Source organism: Rana temporaria, chromosome 12, assembly GCF_905171775.1.
Source record: "Rana temporaria chromosome 12, aRanTem1.1, whole genome shotgun sequence".
Taxonomy (NCBI): Eukaryota; Metazoa; Chordata; class Amphibia; order Anura; family Ranidae; genus Rana; species Rana temporaria.
Window position 1 is genome coordinate 63,986,933 of NC_053500.1, and position 18,304 is coordinate 64,005,236.

An 18,304-nucleotide genomic window follows, 5' to 3' on the forward strand; every position below is an offset into this window, starting at 1 on the left:
CACCCCCCCCAGAGTGATATTCAGCACTAGAGTGATATTCACCCCCCCACATTCACACCCCAGAGTGATATTCACCCCAGAGGGATATTTATCCCCCACATTCACGCCAGAGTAATGTTCACCCCCCACATTCACCCCAGAGTGATATTCAGCCCTGGAGTGATATTCACCCCCCACATTCACACCCCAGAGTGATATTCATCCCCCACATTCACCCCAGAGTGATATTCACCCCAGAGTGATATTCACCCCCACATTCACCCCAGAGTGATATTCACCCCAGAGTGATATTCACCCCCACATTCACCCCAGAGTGATATTCACCCCAGAGTGATATTCACCCCAGAGTGACATTCACCCCCCACATTGACCCCAGAGTAATATTCACCCCCCACATTCACCTGAGTACATACATCCCAATGTGCTATTCACCCAACATTCTCCCCAGTGTGCTATTCACCCAACATACATCCCAGTGTGCTATTCACCCAACATACATCCCAGTGTGCTATTCACCCAACATACATCCCAGTGTGCTATTCACTCAACATTCTCCCCAGTGTGCTATTCACCCAACATACATCCCAGTGTGCTATTCACCCAACATACATCCCAGTGTGCTATTCACCCAACATACATCCCAGTGTGCTATTCACCCAACATACATCCCAGTGTGCTATTCACCCAACACACATCCCAGTGTGCTATTCACCCAACATACATACCAGTGTGCTATTCACCCAACATTCTCTCCAGTGTGCTATTCACCCAACACATCCCAGTGTGCTATTCACCCAACACACATCCCAGTGTGCTATTCACCCAACATACATCCCAGTGTGCTATTCACCCAACACACATCCCAGTGTGCTATTCACCCAACACACATCCCAGTGTGCTATTCACCCAACATACATCCCAGTGTGCTATTCACCCAACACATCCCAGTGTGCTATTCACCCAACACATCCCAGTGTGCTATTCACCCAACATTCTCCCCAGTGTGCTATTCACCCAACACACATCCCAGTGTGCTATTCACCCAACATACATCCCAGTGTGCTATTCACCCAACACACATCCCAGTGTGCTATTCACCCAACATTCTCCCCAGTGTGCTATTCACCCAACATACATCCCAGTGTGCTATTCACCCAACACACATCCCAGTGTGCTATTCACCCAACATTCTCCCCAGTGTGCTATTCACCCAACATACATCCCAGTGTGCTATTCACCCAACATTCACCCCAGTGTGCTATTCACCCAACATTCTCCCCAGTGTGCTATTCACCCAACATTCTCCCCAGTGTGCTATTCACCCAACATTCTCCCCAGTGTGCTATTCACCCAACATTCACCTCAGTATGCTATTCGCCCAACTTTAACCCCAGTGTGATATTCACCCAACAGTGTCCTGTGCTCCTGACATTGCGCCAGTGTCCTGTACTCCTGACATAGAGCCAGTGTCCTGTACTCTTGACATAGAGCCAGTGTCCTGTACTCCTGACATAGAGCCAGTGTCCCGTGCTCCTGACATAGAGCCAGTGTCCCGTGCTCCTGACATAGAGCCAGTGTCCCGTGCTCCTGTCATAGAGCCAGTGTCCTGTACTCCTGACATAGCGCCAGTGTCCTGTACTCCTGACATAGAGCCAGTGTCCTGTGCTCCTGACATAGAGCCAGTGTCCTGTGCTCCTGACATAGAGCCAGTGTCCTGTACTCCTGACATAGAGCCAGTGTCCCGTGCTCCTGACATAGAGCCAGTGTCCCGTGCTCCTGACATAGAGCCAGTGTCCCGTGCTCCTGACATAGAGCCAGTGTCCTGTGCTCCTGACATAGAGCCAGTGTCCTGTGCTCCTGATATAGAGCCAGTGTCCCGTGCTCCTGACATAGAGCCAGTGTCCTGTGCTCCTGACATAGAGCCAGTGTCCCGTGCTCCTGACATAGAGCCAGTGTCCCGTGCTCCTGACATAGAGCCAGTGTCCCGTGCTCCTGACATAGAGCCAGTGTCCTGTGCTCCTGACATAGAGCCAGTGTCCTGTGCTCCTGACATAGAGCCAGTGTCCCGTGCTCCTGACATAGAGCCAGTGTCCCGTGCTCCTGACATAGAGCCAGTGTCCCGTGCTCCTGACATAGAGCCAGTGTCCCGTGCTCCTGACATAGAGCCAGTGTCCTGTGCTCCTGACATAGAGCCAGTGACCTGTACTCCTGACATAGAGCCAGTGTCCCGTGCTCCTGACATAGAGCCAGTGTCCCGTGCTCCTGACATAGAGCCAGTGTCCTGTGCTCCTGACATAGAGCCAGTGACCTGTACTCCTGACATAGAGCCAGTGTCCCGTGCTCCTGACATAGAGCCAGTGTCCCGTGCTCCTGACATAGAGCCAGTGTCCTGTGCTCCTGACATAGAGCCAGTGTCCTGTGCTCCTGACATAGAGCCAGTGTCCCGTGCTCCTGACATAGAGCCAGTGTCCCGTGCTCCTGACATAGAGCCAGTGTCCCGTGCTCCTGACATAGAGCCAGTGTCCTGTGCTCCTGACATAGAGCCAGTGTCCTGTACTCCTGACATAGAGCCAGTGTCCCTGGATGACCTTTATTATTAGGAATGAACATTTATTCACAATAGTGACAGATCACTCCGCTTAGAGAAGGGGGTGGGAGCTCTGTGCTGGCTGTACCTCCCCCACAGGAACAACCATCATTTGGACTTCATAGTGGGGTGGAGCTACAGCCAGCATAAAGAGGTACATTTTGGGGGGAACAGGACACCAACCATAACAGTACCAATTGCTATATCACTTGGTTTGCTGGAGAGTTCAATAAAATGTTAAAACATTTAGGGATAGTTTTTCTAGAAAGCTAAATACACCATCAAGTAACATATATGGGAATTGTTTTATATGCCACAGAGTCTGTAATTAACACATCATCTCTCAGCTCTGAAAATCAAGGGGCTGGGATCTGAACTCTCATCCGGTGCAGCACGCAGTAAGGAGAGCTCTGAGCCCTGATTGGAGGAAAGGGACAACTCCCCCCCCCCCTCACTTCACACAGTGCACAGAGAACACAGAAAGCTGAGGAGATCAGAGGAAGGTTGTGTGCTGGAGCACTCTTCTCCTCTTCTGTCACCTTTTTACCTCTTGGTGTCAGAAGCGACTCATAAAGATAGCAGAGGAGTGAGGCAGCAGAGAGAAATCACACTTAGTGCTTTGGATAGAGACAAGTACACAGTTTAGAAGGATATGCTTTGTTCATATTTCATGTCTGAGGTTCTTCTTTGGTGACCCAAGCTATGATATCACATGTGATATGCTGTTTTTTAGCATCTAAGAATGATTCAATAAAATTAAAACCGCATAACACATACACCATTGCCTTTTTTCTTTTTATTTATTTATTTTTTAATTGGTAGGGTGTTACAAGCCTATCACAGGGCATATATAAATCCACAATCATACAGATGTAGAGTGAGTGAGTAACTTGTATAGCGCTTCAAATGCAAACTAAATCGCCTCAAGGCGCTTGCATCCAGTGCCATCCTGATCCTTCAGAAGAGGTGGGTCTTAAAGGAGTTCTCTGACCTAAAAGTTTTAAACCCCGCTGTGCCCGGGCTGTAAAAAAATAGAAAATAAACTGTCACTTACCTGCCTACGATCCCCCGTTGTTCCGATATCGCCGTCCCGTTCTCCGGTCCCGGTCTCTTCCGCTTCCTGTGTGTCGGTGACTCATAGTGCGCTCAGCCTATCAGTGGCCGCGACGGGACATTGCTGCGGCCGCTGATAGGCTGAGCGCACTATGAGTCACCGACACACAGGAAGCGGAAGGGGCCCGGGACCGGAGAACGGGACGGCGATATCGGAACAACGGGGGATCGTAGGCAGGTAAGTGACAGTTTATTTTCTATTTTTTTACAGCCCGGGCACAGCGGGGGTTAAAACTTTTAGGTCAGAGAACTCCTTTAAGTTTTTTCCGGAAGGCCCGGTGGTTTTCTTCCATGCGGATGTCTGTGGGTAGAGCGTTCCATAGCCAAGGTCCTTGGACTGCAAATCTTCGTTCTCCTTTAGATTTGTAGCGGGTCTTGGGGATGTGGAGGAGGTTTTGGTTAGTTGACCGCAGGGCGTGACCAGGGTTGTGTTTTATTTTCTTGCATAGGTATTGAGGAAGGTTTCCTTGTGTGCATTTGTGAGTGAGGCAGAGGGTCTTGAGTGTAGCCCGATCCTTTATGGCTAGCCAATGGTAGGTCCTCAGGGACGGGGTGATTGATTCCCAAGGTTTTTTCCCCGTTACCAGTCTGGCTGCCGTGTTCTGGACGACTTGTAGACGAGAAATGTGGTATTTGGGTAGTCCTAGGTAGAGGGAGTTTGTGTAGTCGAGTCGGGAATTAATGATTGTTCCAACTACTACTGCTGTGTCCTTTTCCGGGATGAGTCTACGTTGGAGCTGCACGATTCTGGCTAAAATGAGAATCAAGATTTTTTTGCTTAGAAGATAGATCACTATTCTCTCACGATTCTCGCGGCGTAACATCATATTTCACATTAAAACAAAAAAAAAATTGGGCTAACTTTACTGCTTTCAATTTTTTTTTTATTCATTAAAGTTTTCCAAAAAATTGCATTTGAAGACCACTGGGCAAATACAGTGTGGCATAAAATATTGCAGCAATTGCCATTTTATTCCCTAGGGTCTCTGCTAAAATATATAATGTTTGGGGGTTCCAAGTAATTTTCTAGCAAAAAATATTGATTTTAACTTAAGAAACAAGTGTCAGAAAAAGATTTGGGGGCAGATCCACAAAAGAATTACGCCGGCGTATCTATTGATACGACGCGTAATTTTAAAGTTCCCGTGTCGTATCTTTGTTTTGTATCCACAAAACAAGATACGACTGCATCTCGGATCGATCCGACAGGCATACGTCTTAGTACGCTGTCGGATCTTAGGTGCATTTTTTCGGCGGCCGCTAGGTGCCGTTTCCTTTGAATTCCACGTCGAGTATGCAAATTAGCTAGTTACGGCGATCCACAAACGTACGTCCGGCCGGCGCATTTTTTTACGTAGTTTGCGTTCGACTTTTTACGGCGTATAGTTACCCCTGCTATTATGAGGCGTACTCAATGTTAAGTATGGCCGTCGTTCCCGCGTCGCCTTTTGAATTTTTTACGTCGTTTGCGTAAGTCGTTCGCGAATAGGGATTTGCGTAGAATGACGTCACCGTCTTAAACATTGGCTTGTTTCGGTTTAATTTCGAGCATGCGCACTGGGATACCACGGACGGCGCATGCGCAGTTCAAAAAAACGTTGTTTACGTCGGTCCACAACGTATTTACAAAAAACATGCCCCCATTACATCCATTTGAATTCCGCGCCCTTATGCCGCCAAAGATACACTACGCCGCCGTAACTTACGGTGCAAATTCTTTGAGGATTCCAAAAAAAAAAAGTAAGTTACGGCGGCGTAGTGTATCTTAGATACGCTACGCCTGCCTAAAGATAGGCAGATCTTTGAGGATCTGACCCTTGGACTTTAAGGCTCGATTCACACCTATGCATGTTGCTTTTGAGCGTTTTTGCGGTGCTTGCTGCGTTTTTCGACACACGTTTTTACCGCAATTTTTTTTTTTTTTTATTATTTATTATTTATTATTTTTTTTTTAGCCGGCAATTTACATTTTTTTTACATTTCCTTTAACAACCAGCTATAAATAGGTTAAAAAAAATATGCAAACCGCAAATCGCAGCAAAATCGCAATCAGATTTTTTTAATGATTAATTGTGCAGCTCTAGTCTACGTAGCAGGCGTAGAAGATGGTGAGATCCGCTGACTACTGATCCTATTTGTGCGTCCATTGTCATGTCTGAGTCAAAGATGACTCCGAGGCTTTTGATTTTCGGGCTTGGGGTGATGGTTTGTCCAAGGATGGTGGGTGGTGTGCCTGTTGTCCTAGGCCCGGATTCACAAAGACTTACGCCGACGTATCTCGATATACACCGCGTAAGTGTCAATGTGTGCCGTCGTATCTATGCGCAGTACCCATAGAACTAGATACGCCTGAAATTAGGCTTCCTCCGACCGACGTAACTGTCCTACGCCAGCATATCTTGGGCGCATATTTACGCTGGCCGCCTCATTGCAAATATGCAAATGAGGGAGATACGCCGATTCACGAACGTACTTGCGCCCGTCGCAGAAATATACGCCGTTTACGTAAGGCGTACGTCCGGCGTAAAGTTATTCCACATCTTAGGAGGCGCATGCAAAGGTATGGACGACGGAACAGCCGTCGTATTTTACGTTGTTTACGTAGGACTACGTGAATAGGGCTGGGCGTAGGTTACGTTCAGTGATTCGACGTATCTTAGGCTTTCGATCAGACGTGATTCTGAGCATGCGCACTGGGAAGCGTCCACGGGATGGCGCATGCGCCGTTCGTTAGGCCCTTCATTTGCATGGGGTCACGGTTAATTTAAATGTATCATGCCCACTACCTTCCTACTTTGAATTGGGCGGGCTTACGCCGGCCAATTTACGTTACGCTGGCGCAACGTAGGGAGCGAGTGCTTTGTGAATACTGCTCTTGCCTCTCAGAGTTACGTTGGCGTAGCGCATATGAGATGCGCTACGCCGGCACAAAGATGCGCCGATCTACCTGAATCTGGCCCCTAGAGTTTTTCTTTTCGGTTTGCGTGGAGAAAGAGAAGTTCTGTTTTGGATCCATTAAGTTTGAGGGAGCTCTCCGTCATCCAATTATTGATCAATACGAGGCAATTTTCTAGTGCGTGGTATTGGTCTTTTTTTTCAGGCGATGCAAAGGTAGAGTTGAGTGTCATCGGCGTAGGAGTGATAGAGCAGGTCCTGTTTGCTGATGATTTTGAGGAGCGGGCGGAGGTAAATATTGAAGAGCACAGGCGACAGGGGTGATCCTTGAGGGACTCGGTGTGTAATTGTACGTGCTTCCCGAAGTGAAGGCTCCTAGTTTCACTGTCTGGGATCGATTCTCTAGGAAGGAGGTATGTAAAGGTGTTAAACTTTAAAATACCAATACATTAACTAGAAAAGATACACGGGGCGAGGATCAGACAGGAAATACTTGGTAGGGCTATGGTGAGATGGAATGGAATGCCAGAAATAAAGGGGAAAGAGTGGGCATGGGGGTACCAGGAGGAATGATACCCACATTCTAGTGTACAACAGCCTTATATTACAAGTGTCATACAAAGTTATTTGATATGTTTATGGTTGTTGAGATTAGTTAAATAAAATATGTCACAAACCTAGACGTATAGGATGAAGAAATGCATATGCCAAGGTTACCTTCAATGAAAAGCACATCTCAAAGTAAAAGGTAAATCCAGAAATATAGCCGGCTAAAACGTTATACAAATCTCAACTCTGCCACACTGGAATTAAATCTCAATTCCAGGGATTTATTTTTCTTTAATAGATATATTGTTTTAGCTTGGATCAATATACAGTTGTGCTCACAAGTTTGCACATCCTGGCAGAAATTGTGACAATTCTGGCATTGATATTGAAAACATGACTGATCATGCCAAAAAAGGGCTTTTATTTAAAGTAGATGTAAACCCTCCATACACCCAGTGAAGTGGACAGCCTCAGATGATACACAGGGATGAACCAAATCTCCCTACATAAGTTTTACTTGTATATATGCTGTCTTCACATTTATATACTGTTTAAAAAATTCAGATTGTGTTAGGAAATTTTCTCTTCCTGTTTAACAGAGTGTGATGTCTCGGCATACAGCCAAGATAGCTAACATTGCTGATTGGAGGAAAGACACACACCCCCTCTCATCATAGAGACTATCAGAGGTGTTTTGTAACAGGGCCAGCTGCCTGCTAATCTATTTATAGCAACCTCCCCTCACAGAAATTTCAGGCTGCTGTGAAATTTTATCTGATGTGTCAGAGAATTTGTCAGGAGTTATCAGGCTGATAACAGAGGAACGGTTCAGGAGAGAGCTACGGGACTTAGCTCTTTGAAGAGAGATAACAAAACACGTCAGATATATGTGCCCAGGTCAAATTTCATGAATTGGGTTTACATCCACTTTAATGATAGTGATCATATAAAGCCATTTATTATCACATAGTTGTTTGTCTCCCTTTTAAATCATAATGATAACAGGAATCACCCAAATGACCCTGATCAAAAGTTTACATACCCTGGAATGTTTGCCCTCGGTACAGACACAGAAGGTGACACACACGGGTTAAAGCGGGAGTTCACCCAATTCGTTTTTTTTTTCTATTTTCCCCTTAGCTTCATGCTCGTTTTGTCTAGGGGAATCGGCTATTTGTTTTAAAATATGATCCGTACTTATCCGTTTTCGAGATGCATCTTCTCCGTCGCTTCCGGGTATGGGTCTTCGGGAATGGGCGTTCCTTCTTGATTGACAGTCTTCCGAGAGGCTTCCGACGGTCGCATCCATCGCGTCACTCGTAGCCGAAAGAAGCCGAACGTCGGTGCGGCTCTATACTGCGCCTGCGCACCAACGTTCGGCTTCTTTCGGAAAATCGTGACGCGATGGATGCGACCGTCGGAAGCCTCTCGGAAGACTGTCAATCAAGAAGGAACGCCCAGTCCTGCAGCCCATACCCGGAAGCGGCGGAGAAGATGCATCTCGTAAACGGTAAGTACAGCTCATATTTTAAAACAACTAGCCGATTCCCCTAGACAAAACGAGCATGAATCTAAGGGGAAAAGGTGTTGGCTATGGGTGAACCTCCGCTTTAAATTGGCAATTAAAGGTTCATTTCCCACATCTGTGGCTTTTTAAATTACATTTAGTGTCTGTGTACAAATAGTGAATGAGTTTGTTAGTTCACATGTGGATGCACTGAGCAGGCTAGATACTGAGCCATGGGGAGCAGAAAATAACTATAAAAAGACCTGCATAACAGGGTAATAGAGCTTTATAAAGATGGACAATGCAATCAAAAGCCTTGCATATGCCAGTCAGTACTGTTGAATTACTTATTAAGAAGTGAAAAATTCAGGGATCTCTTGATACCAAGCCAAGGTCAGGTAGACCATGAAAGATTGCAGCCACAACTGGCTGAAGAATTGCTCAGGATACAAAGAAAAACCCACAGGTAACCTCAGGAGAAATACAGGCTGCTCTGGAAAAAGACGGTGTGGTTGTTTCTAAGGAGCACAATACAACGATACTTGAACAAAAATGAGCTGCATGGCGAAGTTGCAGTCTTTACTGCGCCAATGCCGCAAAAAAGCGAATTTTTACCAGCTGTTTTCCAATATCACTCATTCTTTTATTAATCTGATCTTACAAGCTGTGCTGTGTTTCTGATTGTCTAGCTGAGGTCCCTATTTTAATTTACTCTCTCATAAACATACTTTGAATAAAAACCAATATAATTAGCCTATCATATGACTTTTCTTTCCTCTCTGAAATAACAGATGATATAGGAAACACTCCAATATCCCCGTGTCCCCAGGCTTGTTGCTTAAGAGTAAACCTAGTTTCTGCTCTGTACCTGTTGACTTAAAGTGGTTGTAAGTAAACCCCAGACATGAAATATGAACAAAGCATATCCCTCTGTAGTGTGTACTTGTCTCTATCCAGAGCACCAAGTGTCACTTCTGTCTGCTGCTTCATTCCTCTGCTATCAGCATGAGTCACTTCTGACAAGTTTTCCTGACACAGGAGAAAAGAGGTGACAGGGTAAGGAGCTCAACTCTTTATTCCCTTCCACCCCTAATCCCCTAATCCCTCTAGATTGTAAATTTGTATGGGTAGGACTATGCTAGCTATACATTTTTTTCCTGAACATCCCTTGAACTACTAAGACAGGTTTGAATTTTATAGGTATCACTCAGAAGAATGGTTTAGAGCAGTGGTTCTCAACCTGGGGGTCGGGACCCCCTCAGGGGTCAAATGATGATTTGCCAGGGGTCACCAAATCCTGGGCTGTTCCTGAAGCCTGCACCACTCTCCCACCCTTTTTGCGGGTGCCCAACAGGGCTGTCTCTGGAGCCTATGACCACACCAAGTTGGGCTGTTCCTGGAGCCCACGGCCCCCCACTCAGACTCCTCACAGCCGCCCATTCAGTTAAAGGCATGGCTGGGGGCAGAGACTAGAGGTCAGCTGACTGGTGAGGATTGTGAGGTGGGAGGGGCTGGAGGTAACACTACCTATGATTATAATTGCCATTAAAAGTCCCCACTACAGTTCTCAGATCAGCAGATGACCTTGATCAAGAGCACCTAAGTTGGCTGATCAGAACTCCCCCCACCACTCATCCCATTCCCCCCACCAAGGAGTAAGAGAAATAATAAAAATAGAGAATACATGGAAGGGAGAGGAAAGAAAAAGGGAGAGAAAGAATAAGAGAAAAAACAAAGACGCCTAGAGAGAGGGATGGGGGAAAAAAGGAGAAATTAGGATAGTGAGAGATAAAAGGGAAAGAACAAAGAGAAAGAGTGTTACATCCTAAAATGTACCATATGAGGTTTTAATACTGTACGAGTGGAGGGGACTCAGGGAGCGCTACATTTCCATGGGTTAGGGGCGCAAATTACTTGTCTTGCCTTGGGTGCTGACAACCCACGCTACGAAAATAAATTTACTATTAGGGGTCCCCACAGCTTTGGAAAATTTATCAAGGGGTCACGGCACTAAAAGGTTGAGAACCACTGGTTTAGAGACTTAAGCCATCTATATCTGTCAGTCACAAGCCATGTTATTTATAGATTTCAGTACAATAGAGAAGAGGTGACATGTAGCTATAGATGGGTTCAGTGATGGATCCAAGGCTGAAGATAACAAATGGGTCTGTTGTGGAACTTCATGTAGTACTTTTCTTCTCTTCTCTTTCAGATAAAGCCACAAATCCTTGTAACCGTCAGGAGGATTGGGAATACATTATCAGTTTCTGTGACCAGATAAATAAAGAGCTTGAGGGGTATGTGTGTGATTTTTCAAGAAGAAAATGAGAATGCAGATTGTGGTGGTGATTTTTTAAAGAAGATACCCATCCTGTGTTCTGGAGTGATAATAATGTCAGAAAAGAAATTGTGACCCCTAGAAGTCGCACATCTATGGTGTCCTGCTGCAATGAATGGAGTGGCAACCTCAGCCTGGGCTCCGATCAGGCCACGTACCCTAATGCGTTTCACTCCGCCCCCAGAGCTTAGTCATGGGGACTAATGACTAAGCTTGGGGGCGGAGTGAAATGCGTTAGGGGCATTGCCTGGTCGGAGTCCAGGCTGAGGTTGCCACTCTATTTATTGCAGCAGGACACCACATGTACGACTTCCAGGGGTCACTCTTCCTTTCTTAAACCTTTGCAGGAGCCAGGACGGGCTCCATCCCCTGTCTGGACTCTAGTAGCAGCTGCGAATGCACTGTCTACATACCCCCTCCCTATAGAGCCTGAGCAGCCCACACACTTTTCTCAGGTCACTTGTATTATAATTTGTATTTATTATACAGATTATATGCTCCTCATCTTCTGCACATAAAAGATTTTTAGCATTCCCCACTTGGGCCGGCCATACACGGTTCGAATCTCAGTTAGTTCTTGCTGAACCAACTGAGATTTGAACCATTAATGGGCAGGCTGAATGTACCAAGTTGATTGATCGGAGTGGCATCAGAAAAGGTATGTATAGCGGTTTCTTCTTTACAGGGCTAGGTAGGTTAGTGACACTAGCCTCTTCCTCTCAACCCTGGTCGGTGGTTGTGGGAGTCTGCGGGAGGGAGACTTATCAGAATCTGGAAACCCCCTTTAACAAGGGTTTGTGCTTTGGGACCCCCAAAGCACCCCCCATGTTAAGAGCATGTGGCCTTGTAAGGTTCGGGGGGGGGGCTTCCTCGTCCCCCCCTTTCCTGACCTGCCAGGCTGCATGCTCGGATAAGGGTCTGGTATGGATGTTTTTTGGGGGGGCTTCCAGCAAACCACCGCCCAGGGAAGAGGCCCTTGTCCAACATGGGAACAAGGTGCTTTAAGGGGGCACCTACAAATACTCACCCCCCATTTTTAGGGTATGTGGCCTGGTATAGTTCGGTGGGGGTGCTTGCTCGTTTCCCCCCCCCTTTCCTGATCTGCCAGGCTGCATGCTTGGATAAGGGTCTCGTATGGATTTTGGGGGGCATGGCATTTTTTTAAATTGTTTGTCATGAGGCAAAGGACTTGGTAAGGATTGGGGTGAGGGGATTCCACACTTTTTTTGTTTTTACATTCACTTAAATGAATGTAAAAGCGCAACAAATTTTTGTTGCGGGTCCATTAAAGTGTATTACACGCAAAACGCAATCTATTGCGGGTAAAGAGTCCCTGACCCTTTCCAACAATGCACCGGCTGAAAAACACATAGGCCCGGATTCACATACATCGGCGCATATTTATGCCGCCGTAGCGTATCTCATATACGCTACGCCGACGTAGCGCAGAGAGGCAAGCACTGGATTCACAAAGCCAGTGCTGCCAAATCTGCGCTGGGTTTCCTATGCGTAAGTCGTCGTAAGTGGAAGTGGGCGTGAGCCATGCAAATGAGGCGTGACCCCATGCAAATGATGGGCCGAGCGCCATAAAGATACGAATAACAAACGGCGCATGCGCCGTCCCGTGGACGTATCCCATTGCGCATGCTCAGAATCACGTCGGAACTACTCCCTAAGATATGACGGATCACTGCCTACGACCTGAAAGTAACCTACGCCTAGTAATATTCACGTACAGCGTAAACGACATAAGATACGACGGCTTGTGTTCCCTGGTCCATACCTTTGCATGGGTTGCGCCTCCTATATGGGGAATAACTTTACGGCGGACGTACGACTTACGCAAACCGCGTATATAATGCGCCGGGTGCAAGTACGTTTGTGAATCGACGTATCTTCCTCATTTCCATATTTGAATAGGAAATCAATGGGAGCGCCACTTGCGTCCAGCGTAAATATGCGCCCACGATACACTGGCGTAGGCAAGTTACGTCGGTCGGGTGAAGCCTATTTTTAGGCGTATCTCGGTTTGTGAGCACGGAGCATAGATACGACGGCGCATATTTGCACTTACGAGGCGTATCTCGATATACGTCGGCGTAAGTGCTTTGTGAATCCGGGCCATAGTTACTATACTGGGGAAACTTGCACTCATTGACTAACTGGAGAGGCTTTCAAATATCTGGCCTGAATCTACTAGTAGCTGCTTGTAGAAAATGAAAAAGGAAAAGACCTCCATTGCGCCAAGGACAGTCAGTGATACTGAGCAGGTGGGGGAGGTTATCACCTCTAGGGGGCAGCCTTCAGTTTTCTAAGTGCCTCGTGTTCTTTTCTCCTGTAGATGGAGCTCAAACTCTCAAGCTGTGTGCCTCAATGGACATTAGAGAAACACGGTTTTGAAAACATTGGTAACTCCTATTGTAATCCTTAGTAGCCAATCAGAGTTTAGTTCATTGTAATTAAATAATGATGATAATGATAAAATCGTATTGTTTGCAAGAGGCTACTGTAATTTACACTGCCTTCTTTAATCATGATACTGTTATAATATATTGATGGTTTTTGCTGAATTTGACTGGTGGAGTTTTGCTTTTGCATTGACCAGTGTTTCCTATTGCTAGGCCACAGATTGCTGTCAGACTGTTGGCTCACAAAATCCAATCTCCACAAGAATGGGAAGCTATGCAGGCCCTCACAGTAAGTCCTGTGTCATGAATTTTGTTGTGTCAGTCAAAAACTGCATGAGGAAATAAAGTTTCACAATTTGTGTTGATAACTGATAAGGTTACAATATGAGAGCCGGTTCACACAGGCGCGACTCGTCAGGTGACTTGGCCGCCTGACAAGTCGCGCTCCATTCTGTACTGGAATCGTTCTAATAGGAGAGACTCAAGTCGCTCTAACTTAGAAAAGGGTTCCTGTACTACTTTAGGACGACTTCAGGGCGACTTACATTGACTTCAATACAGAAGTCATTTTGCAAGTCGCCTCTGAAGTCGTGTGCAGGTCGCCTTGCCGAGTCGCTCGGCAAGTCGTGCTGCCCCTGTGTGAACCGTCTCTGAGGCCCCTTTCACACGGATGGATAGAATGCTGCTTTTAGCTGCGGATTCTCAAGTTATCTACCGCAGCTAAAAGCACACAATTCACACACTGCGTTTAGCTGCGGTTTGGTTACATGCGGTTTGGTGCAGATAGAAAAAATAAAATTGACTGCGTCCAGGAACGATTTGGTGCAGCTATCTGCACATAACCGCAGGTAATCGCAGTGCACCGTGTCAGCTGCGTTTGGTATGAATCATGAGGGGGAACTCCACGCCGAAAAAACAACGTGGGGGTCCCCCCGAAAGCCATACCAGACCCTTATGCAAACACGCAGCCCGCCTGGTCAGGAAAGGACCCCCTCCTGAACCGTACCTGGCCGCATGCCCTCAACATGGGGGGGTGGGGCGCCATGTTGATGAGGACAAGGGCCTCTTCCCGACAACCCTGGCCGTTGGTTGTCGGGGTCTGCGGGCTTATCAGAATCCGGGAGCCCCCTTTAATAAGGGGGCCCCCAGATCCCGACCCCCCATCCTATGTGAATGAGTATGGGGTACATCATACCCCTACCCATTTACCTGGGGGGAAAAAAACACACTACACAGGTTTTTAAAGTAATTTATTAAGCAGCTCCGGAGGTCTTCTTCCGACTTCGGGGGTCTTCTTCCGACCTCTCCGCTCTCTGGTTCTTTCTGCCTTCTGCCGGGCTCCTCCGCTATCTTCTTCCAGCTCTTTTACTAGCGGTGGCCTGGTCTTCTCTCTTCTTCCGACTTCGGGGGTCTTTTCCGACTTCTCTGCTCTCTTCTCCCTCTCTCCGGTTTTTCTGCCTTCTGCCGGGCTCCTCCGATCTTCTTCCAGCTCTTTTACTAGCGGTGGCCTGGTCTTCTCTCTTCTTCCGACTTCGGGGGTCTTTTCCGACTTCTCTGCTCTCTTCTCCCTCTCTCCGGTTCTTTCTGCCTTCTGCCGGGCTCCTCCGCTATCTTCTTCCAGCTCTTTTACAAGTGATGGCCTGGTCTTCTCTTCTTCCGACTCCGGGGGTCTTCTTCTGACTTCTCCCGCTCTCCGGTTCTTTCTGCCTTCTACCGGGCTCCTCCGTTATCTTCTTCCAGCTCTTTTACTAGCGGCGGCCCGGTCTTCTTCCCTCTTCTCTTCTTCCGATGTTGACTCGACGATCTCTCCCGCTGTAATGCTGTGTGCGCGGGTGCGCAACGATTTATATAGGCCTCTTATGACGTCACAGTCCCATCATGCGCTGGGTGGTGACGACATAAGGGGCGGGGTCACCGGGTGATATCACCCGGTGACCACGCCCCATGCCTATATATATGCAGTAATCAGTGCATTTTTATAGAACTGATCGCTTTATAAATGACAATGGACCCAAAATAGCGTCAAAAGTGTCCGATGTGTCCGCAGTCGCAGTCACGATAAAAATCGCAGATAGTTGCCATTTCTAATAAAAAAAATAATAATAATAAAAATGCTATAAATCTATCCCCTATTTTGTAGACGCAATAACTTTTGTGCAAACCAATCAATATACGCTTATCGCAATTTTTTTTACCAAAAATATGTAGAAAACATATCGGCCTAAACTGAGGAAAAAAAAATTTTTATATACTTTTTGGGGATATTTATTATAGCAAAAAGTAAAAAATATTGTTTTTTTTCGAAATTTTCACTCTTTTTTTGTTTATAGCGCAAAAAAATAAAAACCGCAGAGGTGACCAAATACCATCAAAAGAAAGATCTATTTGTGGGGAAAAAAATTACGTCAATTGTCAGTTAAAGCGATGCAGTGCTAAAAATGTCCCGGTCATTGGCAGCCAAATCCTCCGGGGCTGAAGTGGTTAAGCTAGATATCATAACAGGCTGTACATCATCATCTCTGCCACTTAATGGCATACTGTGAAACTAAATTGCATTTGTTACATGCATCCCTTTTTAAAGCTGCATTTTATTTCTAAATTTGTAAAATGTTTTTTTTTTATGTAGTACAAAACACATTTTAATGCAATTGTTGGAATAACAACTTATGTTTTTAATCATTTTTAATCATATATTTTTTTATTGCATAATGGAATCGAATTGAAATGTTACAGTAATGCAGGGGTCAATGATCATGTTGGATTAGTTCATGTTTCTATATAATGGTGTATGAGTAGAAGCTTTGTCCGAACTGAAAGAATATTTTTTGCATCTTGGGGAGCAGTATTCCACTTGCATGTACAAGTGTAATGCCGCGTACACACACGACCATTTTTAATGGTCTAGAAAAAACAAAGTTTTTTTCAATGCGATTGCCTACACACGATCGTTTAAAAAAAAAAATGCTCTAGCAAAGCGCGGTGACGTACAACGCCACTATAAAATGGGAAGTTCCATTCAGATGGCGCCAACCCTTGGGGCTGCTTTTGCTGATTTTGTGTTAGTAAAAGTTTGGTGAGAGACGATTCACGCTTTTCTGTCTGTTACAGCGTGATGAATGTGCTATCTCCATTACGAACGCTAGTTTTACCAAAACGAGCGCTCCCGTCTCATAACTTGCTTCTGAGCATGCGTGTTATTTTCACGTCATTAAAGCCCACACACGACCATTTTTTACAACGTTAAAAACAACGCGAACATTTAGAGCATGTTCTAAATTTTTAATGGCCATTTTTAATGTCGCAAAAAATACTCTGGAGCCCACACACGATCGTTTTTAATGACAGTAAAAAAAAATGTAATTTTTCACATCGCAAAAAAACGGTTGTGTGTACGCGGCATAAGGCTGGCCGTACACTGAGCGAAATTCAATCAGTAGGTGGTCCTGTCTGCACCACTCTGCCTGACATTCTTCAGTTAAAAAATTGAATGGGTAAATAATTGTCAGAATACAGTACCCACAGTGGGAGATGACTCTATCTGCACTCTTTAGTGTGGATGGAGATATCTGTTCAATTTCTTTTGGTGAGCCCACAGGCTGAATGAAAGAAATCTATGGGTAAATGGCCAACTTAAGTTTTAGCTGTTTGTCAGACATCTATCTAGAAATAGGTGTACAGCCAAATGAAACAGTTTATAGGATAGAGGGAGCCAGATCAGGAGTAGATAGGAAGATCTGGGAATTATTATCTGCATGATAGCGGTAATGGAGGCCAGACGGAGAGATGGAGGCCAAAGACTGAGCCTCAGGCCTTGTACACACGGTCGGACCTGTCCGATGAAAACGGTCTGATGACTGTTCACACCATCAGACCAAAATCCCCGCGGACAGTGAACGCGTTGACGTGGCCGCGACGATGACGCGGCGACGTGTCCGACCCAGGAAGTTCAATGCTTCCACGCATGCGTCGAATCACTTCGACGCATGCGGGGGATTTCGACCCAGCGGACATGTCCGATGAGTCGTACAGACCATCGGATATGTCCGACAGGCAGGCTTCCAGCGGACATGTTTCTTAGCGTGCTAAGAAACATTTGTCCGCTGGAAACCTGTCCGCTAGGCCGGGAATCCGGTCCGGTCAGCCGTACAGACGACCGAACATGTCCGCGGAAACTGGTCTGCGGACCAGTTTCAGCAGACATGTTCGGTCGTGTGTACGAGGCCTTAGGGATCTTCAACACAGTGACAGACTGGGTCAGTAAGTCAAAGTATTGAAGACAAAGTATGACCTCTTACCAGGATGTCTGCTCGGGCCTAAGCTGCCAATTGGCAAGCCTTAACACTGTAATGTGTTAGTAGGAAGAAGTTAACCGTGTGTAACGCCACCTGACATGGAACTTACACAGGGTTTGGACTTTTGGCTCAGAATGGGATGGCTGGGAGCACAGGGATGCTAAGTATCAGTAGGTGAGGGGTTGCTCTTACAAGAGAATTTGTCACTTTGCCCTGAATGAGTCTGGGCAAAGTATAGTACATAGATAGCATTAACAAATAGCTCCAGGCAGACAGTGACACAGACGTTATGCAGCTTGTGCAAATGTTCTACATATTCTCATTGTGTTGGCCTATGTACAGCTTATGACAGTACACAGATATCTTTACCAGAATGTTTATCTTAAGGTGCTGGAGGCATGTATGAAGAACTGTGGGAGAAGATTCCATGGTGAGGTTGGGAAATTTCGCTTCTTGAATGAGTTAATTAAAGTTGTGTCTCCAAAGGTAAGTTCAATAAAATAGATTCTGCCATGGTTATGATGTATACCAGGGATATGCAAGTAGCGGACCTCCAGCTGTTGCAGAACTACAATTCCCATGAGGCATTGGAAGACTCTGACAGACAGAGGCATG

The 18,304-nt window shown here is 46.1% G+C and overlaps 1 protein-coding gene across 1 annotated transcript in view; it reads left to right on the top strand.

Moving 5' to 3' along the window:
- Positions 1-18,304, top strand: part of GGA3 (golgi associated, gamma adaptin ear containing, ARF binding protein 3) — a 51,274-nt gene that overhangs the window by 922 nt on the left and 32,048 nt on the right. Inside the window, exons 2-4 of the mRNA XM_040331205.1 lie at positions 10,864-10,948; positions 13,611-13,686; positions 18,077-18,175. Coding sequence (XP_040187139.1) covers positions 10,864-10,948; positions 13,611-13,686; positions 18,077-18,175 — 260 coding nt within the window. The remainder of the gene's footprint in view (positions 1-10,863; positions 10,949-13,610; positions 13,687-18,076; positions 18,176-18,304) is intronic.